We start from the raw sequence: 15,991 nt of genomic DNA on the forward strand, positions 1-15,991 counted from the left end.
TATTCCACAACTGTCACACTGCAGAGCTGGACTAAGGTCCTGTCCTATTGTTCTACCATTCTAATTCAGTGAAACGGCCAAGGGTAAAACAGACGTTAACATTATTCTATTTCACATTCCACAGTGGGAAGGATGGGAGAGTGGTGAGGAATCCACTTACCACAAGGCTCGTGTTGAATTTATAAAACCTCTGGACTGTCCGGTCACTGAAGCTGTTGCACAAGTTTTTCTTCACAAAGTTGGGGTGGTTCAGGATATCATTTGCTACCAGGGGCTCCTACCAAGGCCAAGCAGAGGACAAATGTCACGTTATCAGTGAGCTGCAGGCTGCTGGAGAACGGAGCCACCAGCTTTGCAACCAGTACCTTGTGGGTTATGTGCTGCTGTTCCACAGGAGCGTGCCCTTTGGGGTCAATGAGGGTGGGGTGTGCCACCAGGTAGCCCCTGTCCTCCATTATGAAACACCTGCACCAAACAAGTGACAAAACGCGGTCACCGGGGCTCTTCTTCTGCACTTTTAGAGAGCATTTATCTTGTAAGCCGCAAAACCAACTGCATTTATTTCAGGTTCTTAACAAATACTCATGGATAAAATGAAGGATGACCGACAGGCAGACTGATACACTGTTCTTTAAGTACTGCATCACCTGGAGGTATAAGGTTCCGGGTGAGAGACTCAGTCACACCTGCCTCTGAAGTCACCTACATAGCTCATACACAGTGGGGTCGCCCTGTCCAAGTAGGTCAGAGTTGAAGATCTTGGGCACTGAAGTATAAGTACGAAGTTTACTCTTTATTTTGAGGAAGGAGATTCTCAAAAGAGTGGCCTTGACTATTTATAGGCACGAAGTTTAAGTAAAACATACAATTTCTCCTTTCGATGATAAACATGCATAAAGTAGGACATTAGGGGGACAAACAAAAATATAGCTGATGGAAATACGAAACAAGTAAAGCCAGAACTGCTCTAATTGAGACTACATTTTGCTCTATTTTACTCTACATTCTTCATAACAATTTGCCATGAATCCTGTTATTTCCCCTTTAAGGGCCAAAGTGAAATTTAGCCGTGATGTGAAGTGTGGCCTGCATTAAATCAAGGGAATGCCCCTGCTTGGATCAGACATGCTCTTTGGAAATTCAGGCGACAAAGACTTAAGTCGCAGGAGCCTCTTTCTGGGGAAATGTAAAAGGGACAGTCTAAGTGCCTGAAACGTGGCACAGAGACTTCGGTTTGATAACGAAGTTAACATCAAAAGTACATCCAAGAGAACCCTCTGGTCCTTCTAGCACTCCAAATACAGGAAACTTCTGATTAGTGCCTTCTAAAGAAACAAGAGCTTTCTGAGAATTCTGTGCCATTGTTACTCTTCTGCTTATGAGCCAAGTCTGTCTGTCTAAATCATAACTGGTAAGCACCTGAGAAAAAGAAAAAAAAAACCCAAAACCTTCTTAATAGAACACCAAGAACCTAGACTCCATTTTTGGTCCTGACCTTGACAATGTGCTTGCCATTCAACTAGAGATAGCCGATACTGTTTTCCTGGTATTTCTCAGCTAGAGAGGAAATGATGCCACTGTAGGGCTCACCTTATTTTGTTGCCGCCATCCTGGTTACAAACTGGTAATAAGTCCATGAGAACTTTGTAGAAGTATCTGAGCGTGAAGTCAATGCCCATCACAGCCACAGTGTGCCCAGATGACATCTGTGTGCTTCATGTGAAAAAGATCAAAGAGAAGAAGAGGCATGTTTATCTAAAGGTAAAAGGAATGTTCAATAGGAAGAAGATTGTATGAGAAATACATGCCTAGAGTTTCCACCCCTATAAAAATGAATGACTGAATAACTTAGCTAGCCTAACACGAGGATGTGATGAGAGAAAAACTTAAGACTAAAGGTAGCACTTTCTTAAAATGAGCAGCCCAGCTAATGGGCAGCGATTTGGCTAGTCCTAACTATTGATGTTCAGACAATGACTGGATTACTCCTTAGTAACAATATGGGGGTGGGAAGTGGGATGCATAGCTACTATGGTTCCTGACAAGGAACCTTTAGACAAGGAGCCCGAGTGAGGCCCTTCATTATTTCCTTCATGTTACAGGTAAGGAAACTGAAATGTTCCCAAAGTTAACTGACTAGTGTAAGGTCACAAAAAAGTTAGTAAAAATGTCTAGCTCTTTTTGTAATACTAACGTTGGTTGCACTCATAACAGAGCTCATATTTTAGAACAACACTCTCCAGGTTCTTAGGCCATTTCCTTCATCATTCTACAATGCTGCTCTCAGAAACGGGAGCACCACGGAAGACACAGCTGGGCAGTGCGACATGGTGCTTACCCGTTTAGCTCTGGAATCAAGTAGATCTGGGGTCAAATCCTGGCCCTGTTGGTTTCTATCTGTGTGGCTCCTGGGATAATACTTAACCTTTTTAAGCTTCCATTTTCTCATCTAAAAATGAGGATAATATAATAGTATCTACTTCATAACGCTGTTTTGGGGATGAAATGAGATAGTGTGTGCTTAGCAAGTTGCCAAATATCAAAAACACCAGAAAAGGTGTTATAGCAAGTTATTCTGAAGAGAACTAAATAGAGCTTAAAGTTCAGTCCTAGACCAAGAGGGAATCCATTATTCTTTTAGAGAAATTGTTAGATAGAGCAGAAGCACTGACTTCTCACTTGGAACCAAGGCTCTTTTTAATCTATGTCCATGCGCAGCTGAAAGGGCTTGGTTACTTGGCCCCTTTTGCGGCTGGGAATTCTCAAGGTTTACCTAGCATGGCACGTTCCAAGAGCTCATAATCATCATCGTTCACCCAAACGATCTCTTTATAAAGAACACACCAAAAGAAAAATGACACTGTTATTGACCCCAAAACAACACAAAACAAAAAATGCTTAAAAAACTAATTGGAAAGCTCAGAAAGAATTTTCCCAAGTAAAATCCTATTTTGAAAAATCATACCTTGGGAGTGAAATTAGCTTTGCCATGTAGACAACTGCCCCCATCTGGTCACTGCCGACATTGACACTGACTTACACCACCCCAAACCCCAGCCTCACCCCACCACCCGCTCCACATGAATAACCACTAGAGAAAGGGACCATGGCCCGTAAGGACATTTCTATTGGAGCTTTGCTGTCAGAACTGTGGGATGGGATGGGATGGGGGAGGACCATGGTGTGGGATTATCTTTGAGAGGCTATTGCCTCAATACAAGCCCCATTTTTACTGAAGTGACTTAAATCCAACTGTGGAAGAAATTCGAGACTTTATCACCTTATAGTACTATAACAGCCTCTATTTCATGAATGTTCACAATTTATAGGCACTCTGGTAGGCATTTGTATATATCATTTCAATTATTTCTTCACAAAAAATATGGGTAATATCATTTCTAGAAAATTGGAGCTTGGGAAGATTAGGTACTTGGCAAAAGTCACACAGTGAATAACTAGTGCAAGCAAAAAGCTAAACTCAGTGTCTTCATCTCTAAAGTTTATACTGCTCCTCATCATTGGGCTACACTGTCTCCTTAGATCGGCACAGCACTTAGGAGTTTCTGAACAAGTTTACACGATCCATTTACTTTCCTGCTGAGATATCAGAAAGGAATTATGGTCACTACTTAAAAAATGAACACTTAGGTTTGGAATGGTTAAAAGACTTAAGTAAGATCGATCACCTTTTATTTATGGCATACAGTCCAGCATGCAAATTTGGCTCTTTCTACAATACTTCAGCTGCCTCAGTTAAAAAAATACAAATCTGGTTTTGGGGGACAAGTTAATTTTGTTTCTAAACTTCCCCTGTTTGATTGCCATCTGTTCCAATATGATCAACAAGCTGAAGTACAAGCATGCATATTGCCCATGTAAGTCTAATGTTCATATTTTACCTGCATTTCAAAAATGTGCACTGTTACCATAACAACCCACAAAGATTATCATAGAAAACTCAAACCAACTCTACATTTCTAAGTACAATAAACCATGCTGTTTGTGAGATTTTCTCTGTCGAAGACTCATCTGATTAGCCCCTTAATCACTGATGGAACTTCATAATCTTTATCAGCATTATCACTGTCCAAAGAACGCACACCTACATTCTCAGGTGCTTATGGAAGAACCACAGCTCTGTTACTATGGGTGAATGGTGAGTGAGCCAAGAGCCAGAAAAACTCCTCCCCAAGCTATCAGCCAAACCATATCTACGAACCAGGGGTGAATGAGAATGCCTCCTGATACAGTGAACAGCAGCTGAAGTCCCCTCTTCCCACCGATTAAAATGCCAGAAGTTGAAAGCAGGAATAGAATGATAATGAAAATAACTGTCATTTATTTGGGATTTGATATTGTTAAGTACAGTGCTAAGCATTTTACACGTATCATCGCTAATTCTCTTATCATTTGGCATGGGCATTCTGATCTCTGCTGTGCTCAGAGAGGCCATGGAACAGAGTAATAGGCATTTAACCTTTACTGAGCCATTGCCATGTGCCAGGCACTATTCCTAAGGGCTTCACGTACATTATTTAATGTACTCATGAAATAATCATTTGAGATAGACCCTAATATTCCTCTTGCATGGGTGAGGAAACCACAGTAAGAAGGAACTTGTTTATAGTCATACAAATAGTAAATGGCAAATCAAATGTTTCAGAGTAGAATCACATCTTCGGAGATTAGGTTCACAAGTTGGCACACGAGGCCAATATCACTAGTAATTATTTGAAAAAAACTATCTTTGCAGAGAGTCCATCTACTAATACGTCCATTAAAGCTGTGGATGCTTTTGTTGAGAGCTTTGGTTGAGAACCGGAAGTGGTGGCTGTCTTGCATTCTAAACTGTGTTGAATGAAAAATACATGGCTTTAAATGATAAAAGCATGCTCAGCTAAGGAAATGTTCAAATGATCAAGTCCATGACACTGTACATCAATCAAGGCATGAGCAGGTGCTTATTCTTGGAATTCTTATTCATGAGCAGGTCCTCATTCTCCCTGAGTGGCTGGTAGACAGAATCCAGCATTTAAACGGCAACTGAACTCTTGTTAAGCTTAACCAAACTTATATGTGTTAAACACACTATAAAAACTAACCAAATAAGGCAGCTGAACTGTATTTTGCCATGTATAATGTGCATCTATATTTTTGTCCCAAACTTTCAGGAAAAAAATCTTTCATTTTAATTTAATTTTGTATTTATTTGTATTTAGAAACAAAACCAATGGTGCCCTGGCTGGCGTAGCTCAGTGGATTGAGTGCGGGCCTGCGAACCAGACGATCGCGGTTTGATTCCCAGTCAGGGCACATGCCTGGGTTGCAAACCGGTTCCTTGCAGGCTAACTACCAGCAGGGGATGCACAAAAAGGCAACCATACATTGATGTTTCTCTTCCTCTCTCCTTCCCCTCTAAAAATAAATAAATAAATAAAATCTTTAAAAAAAAAAAAAAAAAGCTTGTAAACTTATGAAAAAAAAAACAAACCAATGGTCATATTCCAGGGTATTATTTTGCATATGGATATCGTTATTGCTTTCTTGTATTTTTAAGAGTTACACTTTTAAACACATAAAAGAACGAAAAACATTTAAATAGATATGGAACTAGTACTACCGACGTAGAATGTGCATCCTTATTTTTCCCTAAAAAATTTGGTCAAAAAGTGTGCATTGTATACGGCAAAGTGCGGTATTTCTAACTAGAACGCCCCTCATATTTCCATCATGCTTCATTTGGACTGACACCATAAATATTTATAAATAAACTCAGTGAAAATTCTCCTACCCATTCCAATTCCCCCAAACATGTACATGTACTAATGCATATGAGCATTAAAATCTGTACCTCCCAGTGGCAACCCCACTGTGCCAACGAAAAGAACACGGCACAGAAGGCAGGAGGAGAAGCTCACGGATATGGACAACGAGTGGCAGGTGTGAGAAGCCTGGTGGAATGTCAGAGACCAAGTAAGAAACACACGGTCATTGTTTTCAACCTGCTTCCCTATGATACCTTTAAGAGCCCGTTCCATTGGCATCAAAAACCAAGGTAACTGCCGCCCCCTTAAAGAAATCCTCTATATTTATTTTTCTCAACTGATTAGTGTAGAAGTGATGACAAGCCTAGCTACTCAGACAATAGTAGGCGTATGCCTGGCAGATGGCCTGTTAATGAAAACACTGAAAAGGTCTGCTCAAAATGAGTATTTCCTTGCTTATATGTGAAATATTACAGTATGGAAGCAGCTGACAGAGCCAAACAGATACAGTGCACCCTGCAAAGAAATCAAAACATGGCTGGTGGCAGGGCTCTGCTTTCTGCGGAGACACAGGTCACGATGGAGTGCCACACAGCCCTGCTTCCCAATTCCTGCTCCCAGTGAACCTGCATTAGAAGAATTCTACCGAATGTCAATCACTCGATATATAATGAGCACCAGTGGAAAGCATAAAGTTAAGCAAGGAAACTTGTCTCCCACAAATTTTAAGGTAGCATTATAGGTACCAGTTAAAATAGGGTCTTTCTGGGTTGCTAGGGAAAAAATAACTACTTGTAAAATGAAGGGGTTAAAAATGTGTTCAAGGTGTTCGACTAGCCTTCACTTCACTGACATTTGCAGATTAAATACAGAAACGTCAAAAACAGGAACTATAAAGCACTCTGAATATATTTACAGTTGACAGTGACATTTTATAGCATTCCCGGAAAGTCAATTTTCAAAATGCCCTTTCATTTTTTAGGAGGCAGTGAGAAGACAAAGTAAAAACAACAAACTCCTATATAGTTCTAAAGAGTTAGACTCCAGTACAAGAGGTCATAAATCTGATGTCTTGACTCCTTTTTCCCTCCACCAAAAATGGCCCTTTCCTTTGGAAAATACTCTAGTGATGATAATTGCCAGGCTCCTATTGCTGCTTCTGGGATTGGTTTCACACTGACATTTCTACAACGTGCTCTACTGAATCCAACATCTTTCCTTTTCTTCTTCCTAAGCATCATCCTGGCTGCCAAGAACAGGGCTATGAGCTCAGCATGACTCAACCCCGTGAGGTAGTATTGCCCCCATTTTACAGACGGCAGAAGGAAGCACAGGGAAGCCAAGGTGACACAGCTGGAGAAGATACTCACGCCTCAGCTTGCCTCCCTTCAAAGGTCCTGCTTTTGCCACTAATCTGCTGAAATTTTCACAATACCCTTGCTATGTTCAAGAAATGCCTAAAAATTACAGCATTACCTGGATGAGTGGATTGTATGACTGATGGTCACCACATAGCCGGCTCCTCCAACATCCAAGTAAGGGCCAGTCAGAGAAATCAGCCCTGGGTTAGCGACTGCATGGAGATACCTAATGGAGACCAAAGAAAGTCATGCTGTTTTAGGGTCTGAACAACTCTGCAAATTTTAAAGAAAAGAGAGCTTGTAATTCAAAACAATATTTACGGGGGACTGAGTGAAGAAAGTGAAAGGATTGAGAAGTACAGATAGGCAGTCAAAAAATAACCATGGGGATGGAAAGGACAGCACAGGAAATACAGTGAATAATCATGTAATCGCTGGGGCCAGGTGGGTACTGGAAATAGCAGGGGGAGCCCTTTGTCATGTTCGCGATGGTAGAACCCCGCTGCAGTACACTTGAAAATAATACAACATAATACTGAATGCAAACTGTAAGTGACCAAGTTTTTAAAAAGATCAAAAATATTTCTTATTAATAGTGCCTATTTACAATAAAATTCAAAATGGCTCGTATCTTTAGGCTCATATCACACCTTTCTAAAGGCTCATATCTTTAATGTCTGACCGTAGTATCAACACAAGAGGTCAGAAAATATAAAACGCTCCTTTAAAAAAGATACTGAACTTAGGACTTCTGTAAGTCCTTTAAAAAAGATACTGCATTGAACTTTTAAAAGACTCTATTCTATAGATGTTTTACATGCTAAAATAAAAAAAATTAGTGAATGAAACAGAAACAAATACAATTCGGCACATAGAAACGTGCCCTGGGTTGGTACGGGGAGAGGAACAGGCAGTAAAACGGTGGCCGACTCATTAGTCACCTGGTTACCAAGCAGCACAAGACTAGACATTTTATTTTTGTGCCCAGTTGCTCCCCTGCTGTACCACCTGACCAGCACTTGTGTTTTGAAAGCCAGAGGACAAAGAAAGCCCAGAAGGAAAAAAAAAGTTTTAAAATTCATACATGTTCATTTTTCATAGGTTGTACATGAGCTGTAATTTGATGCCACAGTCACATGCAATGACACTAAGTAAGGTGTCTCTGCAGACACCTTGCACACGAAGCAGGAATCAAGTCAACCTCTAGGAACTGAAATGGCCTAGCATAAAGCATTTCAATCTCAAAATTCCACCGAAGAGATAAAACACTGTACACAGAGGAAACCCACAAAGCTGTGATTAATACATTTTAAAAAACTAACAAAAAATACGTTTTCAGTGCCATGAAAGTTATCTTCTTTAATGTGACTGCCTGAAGTTGCTGTACAGTATTTACTTATCGTGCCTCTCCAGGATTTGGGGGAACCTTTGATAACGCAAGCCCCGACAACTCACCATTGTCTCCTCGTGGGATCAAATGCTTTGTCCATGAGGGAACCAGGATAAATTCTGAGGACGCCATTGGGTGTTGCTATGTAACGGCGGACAATGTACGTGTTCAGGCTGCTCATTTCCATTTGTGTCATCCATTCATCTGTGACGTGGCTGGTAGCCATTACTTCATTTCTGACAGAGAACTGGGCGACAAAGGAAGACATAGCAGGGATCCTTTAAGACGCACATGAAAAGAGAGCGGCCTGCTGGCAGGGCTTCCCAAAGCTCTCTTGCAGAGAAGCCAAGCCCAATTACTTCTTAAAAATCTTTCCACAGCAGATGGATATAGCCAAACTTGGTGAAAACAAAAGCTTACTGAAATATAGCCAGTGGATGTGTGAATGTGTGGTTTACTCCATTGTTCATCCTACTGAGGCAAGAGAGTGAAGCCTCTCTCTCTCTCTCTCTCTCACACACACACACACACACACCCAGCTAACCCTCTGCTTCTTAAACTTCATCGTATTTATCTCAACAGACGAGAGGGGCACTTTACTTCTTTCTCCTGGGAAAAATGGGTCTGGGAAAGTTTTATTGATCTGCAAAGCACACCTACAACCTAGAAAACCCCTAGTGCCTCTAAGGTCCCCCTAAAAGTCTTCATCTGGCCCACAGGGCTTCTTAATCCATCAGAAGGGTCATCCCCAACCAACCTCCCCAGGGCCGCACACTGTCTGTCTCTCTGGCTCTGCAGCCAAAGGCACACACCCAGAGCTGGGCTTCCCACTTTGGAGATTCCCTGCCAGCAGCCCTCCTAGGCCTTTCTGGGCAGACCAGAAATGGCCAGCGCTCACCTTGAGCCCTGGGTTAGCAATGAGGCGGGTGTTGTCACTGAGATAGGCTGTGTAGTGCTCCACCATGCGCTTTGTCTCTGGCTGGCTGAGGTGCTCGTAGGGGGAGGAAAAACTGCCAGCAGACAGCATGACGGTTGGACTTTCTGAAAGAGAGCAGATGAGGCAGGCCTGAGAAGGCTGAGACTTCATCTCAGGCCCAAACAGGAGCATCCCTAAGGATCTGCCAATCCATCAGCCGTGGTGGCATGGAGTCTCCCATAAGGAAAACAAAGAACTTGACAATGAGCTGAAAAGGAAAAATGCCACATTTCTCTCCCTTCAGGGAGCTTATAGTCATGAGTGAACCAGAAGAGATACACGTACAAATATATAAGTGCCTGAAATGGCCAATGTTCAAGATACACGTAATACACTTACTAGGACCAAGGAGGCAGCATGTGACATGGAGTCAGATGGAGTTGAATCTGGGCTCCGCTGTGTCCTGGCTGGAATGTGTCCTATTTAGCCTGTCCCGGTCTCCTGATCTCATATCCAGACAATATTTAACTAGGGAAACCGAACACGTGCTCTCATACTCAGCACTGGTGGCTTCTATTCTTGATCGGCCCTTCTAACTCAGTTTGCCAGCTGTTACGATTTTTGAACCCTAAATATTTCAACAGCAGAACAGAGAACACCTATTTTACAGTACTGTGAGCGTACTGTGTTGTTTTGACAACACACACCGTAAATGCCTAGCATGGGCCTGGCGCATGGCAGCATGCAGTACAAGAGGTGGCATTGTGGCCTGGGAGGGGCATGAGTGACAGTCCAACCCTGCTGCTTTCTGGGTTACTATGGGAGCGGTCTGTATTTCCAACAAACCCAACGTCCTCATGTGTAGTAAGTCAACTCGGAGGAAGAAATGTAACAAATAACAAATGTAAATTCCCTTTTGCTTTTTAAAAATTATTTGCCTATTTCCTAAACTCTTTTGAAGACAAGGACCTGTGGTAGACACAGATGTGCTATACAGATACACAGGTTTGCCATTCTGGGGTTCCTTTCACTATTTCTCCACTCCTGCACTGTATGCCCCCCAGTCCCCATATCCCCTGACTCCCCATCTGAGTGCTTGCCTCTTATTGGGCCGTATCTACAACTCTCTCTGACAGACAGTCTTTGGGCTACCAAACCCTCTTCTGCAGGCGCTAGCCGAAAGCTGAAAGTGACTATGGAATATGGAAGTGCAGCACCTTTCTTGAGCCCGGGCAAACTGCAGTATAATTAAACTCCAAAGCCCCCTTCCAGGATTAGGCTGAGGCTGCAACGTCACCTAAAATTAAACTCTTGCTTGCTTTCTCCTCCTTTCCTATCCTGTTTCCCTTACTTTGTCGCTGCTTTCTTCTGAGGGCCCATCCTTAATAAATCAACACACAAATCTTCACCGCAGTGTTTGCTGGAGAACCAGGTCTTAAGGTAAGGCCTTAAACTGTTTTCACATTAGCATCCCCAAAGTGGCACTGCAGACATGCAACATCTTTTTTTTTTTTAAATTCAAACTGATATTTACGGTGAGCTATTATGAGTAAGACCACAGAGAAGCAGAGAAGCGCAAGGCTTTACCTAGAGTGGCCAGCTGCTTGAAGTGGAGGCAGGCACTGGGCTGGCCCAAGAGGTCCAGCCGGTGGTACAGCAGCTTGCTGCTTGGGACGGTGTTGAGGTTCTTCAGTTGTCTGACGGGTATTTCTGGTTGTATCACCACAATGCAGAGGATAAAGGAAGTGTCTTGTACCTGGGGAAAAACCAATAAAGAATTTCCAATACAGAAGGCGAGGGTTTCTGGGAATAGTGACTCTGCCCTGCATTATATTCTGCTGCCTCTGCCTCCTATCCCACATGGAAAAATGTGTGATGAGGTGATGAGTGAAAGAAAGACACGAAGATGGCAGGACAGACAATATCTCTGGCAAAAATTACATTTTCTGTTTTCTATTTCCCTTTCTGATACAAGGAAATTAATGTGTGTAATAGAAAATTATGAAGCTAATAATGGGATTAGAAAATCTAGTCCCTTTGAACAATGAGCCCAGCCCTCTTTTGCTTACTTAAGCTGGAACATGGTGTGAGAACACAACTGTTATTTCCTATAAGGTTTGAAATGCAATTTAACACACAGGGCCCAGCAGAAGTCAGGCCTGCTTGAGTGTGGTTGGTAGGGTAATAATGCGGGTGTAATAATTTATAGTTTTAATTTGAAAATTTCACCTAAAATGCCATATGGTGTGCTTGAGTGTGATATTGTGATGTTACAGAATTCATGCTTATGATTTTGTAATAAAAAATGGGACATTATTTGTGCCGAGGCTGTATATACTTGGTTTTGCAATGAGGGTTTCAAGAAATGCCTATTTTTAAAGCAAATTATGAATCCACATATACAGCCCATAGAGAATCTGGTTTATTCGTCCCATCCAACCTTCTCTTCCCCTGGTGGTACATGACCCGGCTTTCCGACTCACGACAAGTACGGACCCCGTAGCTCCCTCACAAAGCCTGCCTGACATGTCACTTCAGACCAGGACAGAAGTACTGTAGCTTAGCCTTATCTATTCAGCTTATATGTGGGAGTACTTCCAAACTCACTTTGCTCCTAAGAATGAATACTTGTATAAAATTTTGTAAAAAAAAAAAAGTCCACCAAAGTATCAAAAACCAAGTTGAGCCACTCAGTTCTAGCTCCTAGACTTAAAACCAGAAGAGAGCCAATCTCCTCAAGTCCATTGTGTTAGGAGATGGACAGAATCTATTTAAAAGATAGTCTGTACATAAATGAAGAGTGATAACCAGCTAAATCAGAATGAAAGCAGCTCAAAGGATTTACTTAATGATCAAGGAGAAAATTTTAACTAGACAGGTTAGAGTTAAGTGTAGTTTCGGGTTTATGAGGACAGTGGCAGAATCTTTTTAAACACAGGAGAAATTTCCATCTTTTTGAAACTGCTTTCAAAATCGCAACTGAGGATATTCACTTAGATTAGCAAATGTAATCCTCTTCCTCCACCCACCAAATTAGAAAATGACAGGGAGCTCCCAAGTGGCAGTTACTGTTTCCTTTCTTCCAACTCACTGAATCATCCTTCCAGTTGCTTTCCTGTGTTGCATGTTCCAAGGTACCAAGAGATAAAAACTTTACCAAAATAAGTTTATGATCGTGTCTATTTAGTAAGAGAAAAATAAAGTTATCCCAAGTCCTGGACCTGCTGGGGTTATCACTTAGTAAGGTGTATAAACGTCTAATCATTATGTTGTTATACCTGAAACTAGTATAATATTGCCTGTCTGTTGTCATTTAAAAAATTCAGACAATTAAAAACAAAGTCACCCTAGAATACTTTATAAACATTTATAAATATTTGTTTATGAATAGTTCTTAGCTACAAGGAACACAGATTTCAGCACAGGTCTCCCTATTACGTTCTTCTCTGAAAACCACAGTCTCTGCATTCCGGATTATAATGTCTGCAGACGGCTCTCTGTGACTGAGGAGTGGATTTTTCACCGGCTGCCCATGGGATTCGTGTGTTGAAGTGAGGCGTGGCTGAGCAACACAGGGACATCATAATGCCTCTGAGAGTCCGCACTTCCTTCCCTCACAGCATGCAGCCTCCTCAAGTGCTCGAAAATGGACTTGAATTACAGAGATAGAGTGGTAATCTCTTCAGGCTCCTAACATAATCCCTCATGTTATATTTAAATTAATCCAGTGAAATAATCCATCAATATATGCTACATGTAAAGATGCTAAGCCATTTAACCAATTATTCTCAGCACAGGCTAAGTCTATTTGGATTATTCAGTAGAGGAATCTATTTTATTCCTAAAAAACAACTTGAGTACCTACTACCCCTCCCCTAAAGTAACTCAAAAAGAGCTTAAAAATATTTCCTCTCACTGTCAGGTAACCAGGCCAGCCTTTGATTTAAAGCTCCAATCTCATTACTTATTACCCTTTCATTTTTCACTTGATATTGATGTTCTTGACAATTTCAGAACTCTGAGAAAGCTGATACTTCTTCAACTGATTACATGATTACACCCATTTGGTGGAACAGAGAGGCCAGAATTTACCGACATCACTAAACTGACAAACAGATAAACAAACAAAACGCCTATCTTAATAAGATAATAGTTCTTTTCAAAATGTTAACATTGGGTTTATTTCTATACAAAGAAGGTCTTAAAAATGCCTACATTTCCTTCTTTCTCTTTTAATGCCAGCACATATTAAGGTAGATATTTTCCCAGGATGTAACTGCGTCGGCTTCAATCAGGATAGACTGGAGGTAAAGAACCTCCAATTTCAAGTCCAAATTATTGTTCAATCTAGTATTCTGGTGTCTGGCTCAAACTTTCTGATATAAGAATTAAGCAATTCGTCTTTACTTAAACTATTTAAATATATAAAAATAAAGATGCTTCAATCATTCTAAAAAAATCCTGAAAATGAACTGACTCAGAGAATTTCAAAGACTTTGACCTTCCTCAAATGCGTATTATTAAATAATAAAATATCAGTAGAATTTAGCTTATAAATGTAAGTTTCCCAAAAAGTTTCCTTTATTGTTTTGTTTGCTTTTGTTTTCATTGTAGCTATTTCTTGTTGCATAAGATGCTTTCAGAACCAAATAAGGTCAGAGGAGGGAGAGTCATGTGTAAACCATGCTGGCTACTTCGAACTCTTGTGACTCCTATGCCAGACACGGGCACTGCGTGAAGCTGTTTGATGGTCTGTATCCACCACACCACTGGATGCCCCATGAAGGCTGAGAGAGCATCATTCTATTTAGCTCATCATGAATGTCCAATAAGTAGTTCCTAAAGGGATAAATACATAGACCCTATTGGAGTTAACAGGTTAAACACCCGACAGGGCCATCCAAGGGAAGCTCAAGTGTGACTGCATTTGAACATTAATGATTAAAATCAGAAGATAAAAATGGAAGTCCACTCTTCTTTTGGCCAATTATAATATCAAGGGCCCCATAACAGCACGTAGGGTGTCCCTGGAAAAGGGAGTTAAGGACAGAAGCGAAGTAGTATGGATGGTGAGCACTAGGCTGTGCTTCTCTGTGGCCCACTGTCTGAATGAGGCTAGTGGGAAGGGCTTCGGTGGGCAGAGCTGCGGTAGGCAGAGCTGCGGTGGGCAGAGCTGCGGGGGACAGAGCTGTGGGGGGCAGAGCTGCGGGGGGCAGAGCTGCAGTGGGCGCCCCAAGTTATGGCTAAACTGCCAACCCACTTGCGGTGAATCTGAATTATCTAAATTCTAACGTCAAAGTTTCTTTTCTTGGGACTATGTTAGCAGAGGGCATTTATGCTTTCATATCTTTCTTAAATTCCCCACTTCCAAAATTTGAGTGTAAAACAATAAAAACTAACTGGACAATAGCTAAATGTGTGTGACTAGGGAACTGTTACAGAAATTTGGTCTATGTAATACCACACAGCCATTAAACGTGCATGCCCATGAACATACACACATACACTGATCTACATGCCTGTGTGTAGATAAAAAATTGTTAAAAGACTTTGGGAAGGGAGAAAGATAAGGAGCGAAACATCAGTGTGAGGGAGAAATATCAATTGGCTGTCTCTTTTATGAGCCCCAACCAGGGACTGAACCCACAACACAGGCATGTACCCTGACAGGGAATTGAACCCACAACCTTTTGCTTTTGCAGGACAATGCCCAACCCACTGAGCCACACCAGTCAGGGCTGGATAAAAGTTTCTGGAAACTGACCAAAGTGGTCATTTCTGGGGAACAGAAGGTGAAAGTCAGGGTGGAGGGAAGAGCACAGTTTACTGTCTACTTTCTATCCTTTCATAGGGCTTGACTTACTCATCATGGACAATACTCGGTTTTAGAAATAAAAAAGGGAAGAAGCTCTAAAACATCTGAAACGTCTCTTCTTTTTCCAACCACTTTAAAACCGAGGAGTAGCTGTGCCCGCGCCAAGGTCCCCAGAATCCCTGCGTGACGGGGCGCACTGCACCCGCGGTGGCCCCGGCCAGGCGCCACCCTCACTCACCATCTTCCAGGCGTAGCTGACGTTGTATGCCTCCTTCCCCGTGTCCCGCAGCTTGTTGACGTGCCAGGACAGGGAGGAGTTCACGGGCACCGCGATGATCTGGCTGCCCAGAGGGAGGCTGCGTTGGAGAACGGGATGTTTCAGGTGAAAGATAAAAATTAAGCATTTAATTATAGGCTGGGGAGAAGCTGAGAGGCCATGAGTATCTCCAGATTTTCAAAAGCAATGAAGCTCATCACTTTTTAGGGAGATAATGCAAGACTTTCAATGTTCTAAAAGCGTCGTATCAGCTCTGCACTAAAAACATTCCTCACTCTCCACCTCGGTACTCCCCCCCCCCAGCAATTCTAATTCTTTCCAGAAACTACGCTGTCTCAAATCACTCAGTTATTACTTGAAAACCAGTGAGCACAAAAACCCATTTCTCTATAGGTTACCATCTGCCAAAATAATGTATCATGGCTGGAAAAAATCCAATCTGTTTTTTATTTCAAGAGAAAATGTTG

At 41.8% G+C, this 15,991-nt stretch overlaps 1 protein-coding gene across 2 annotated transcripts in view; it reads right to left on the reverse strand.

The window, feature by feature from the left end:
• CACHD1 (cache domain containing 1) overlaps positions 1 to 15,991 on the reverse strand; it is a 212,800-nt gene that overhangs the window by 20,665 nt on the left and 176,144 nt on the right. For both annotated transcript variants that reach the window (XM_037043383.1, XM_037043392.1), the window contains 8 exons: positions 15,486 to 15,603; positions 11,020 to 11,188; positions 9,415 to 9,557; positions 8,582 to 8,763; positions 7,242 to 7,352; positions 1,591 to 1,713; positions 366 to 465; positions 161 to 277 (listed from right to left, as the gene is read on the reverse strand). In XM_037043383.1, the coding sequence (XP_036899278.1) occupies positions 161 to 277; positions 366 to 465; positions 1,591 to 1,713; positions 7,242 to 7,352; positions 8,582 to 8,763; positions 9,415 to 9,557; positions 11,020 to 11,188; positions 15,486 to 15,603 (1,063 nt within the window). The remainder of the gene's footprint in view (positions 1 to 160; positions 278 to 365; positions 466 to 1,590; positions 1,714 to 7,241; positions 7,353 to 8,581; positions 8,764 to 9,414; positions 9,558 to 11,019; positions 11,189 to 15,485; positions 15,604 to 15,991) is intronic.

The sequence above is a fragment of the Sturnira hondurensis genome, unplaced genomic scaffold, assembly GCF_014824575.4.
Source record: "Sturnira hondurensis isolate 20B ecotype Veracruz unplaced genomic scaffold, ASM1482457v3 Scaffold0000648, whole genome shotgun sequence".
Taxonomy (NCBI): domain Eukaryota; kingdom Metazoa; phylum Chordata; class Mammalia; order Chiroptera; family Phyllostomidae; genus Sturnira; species Sturnira hondurensis.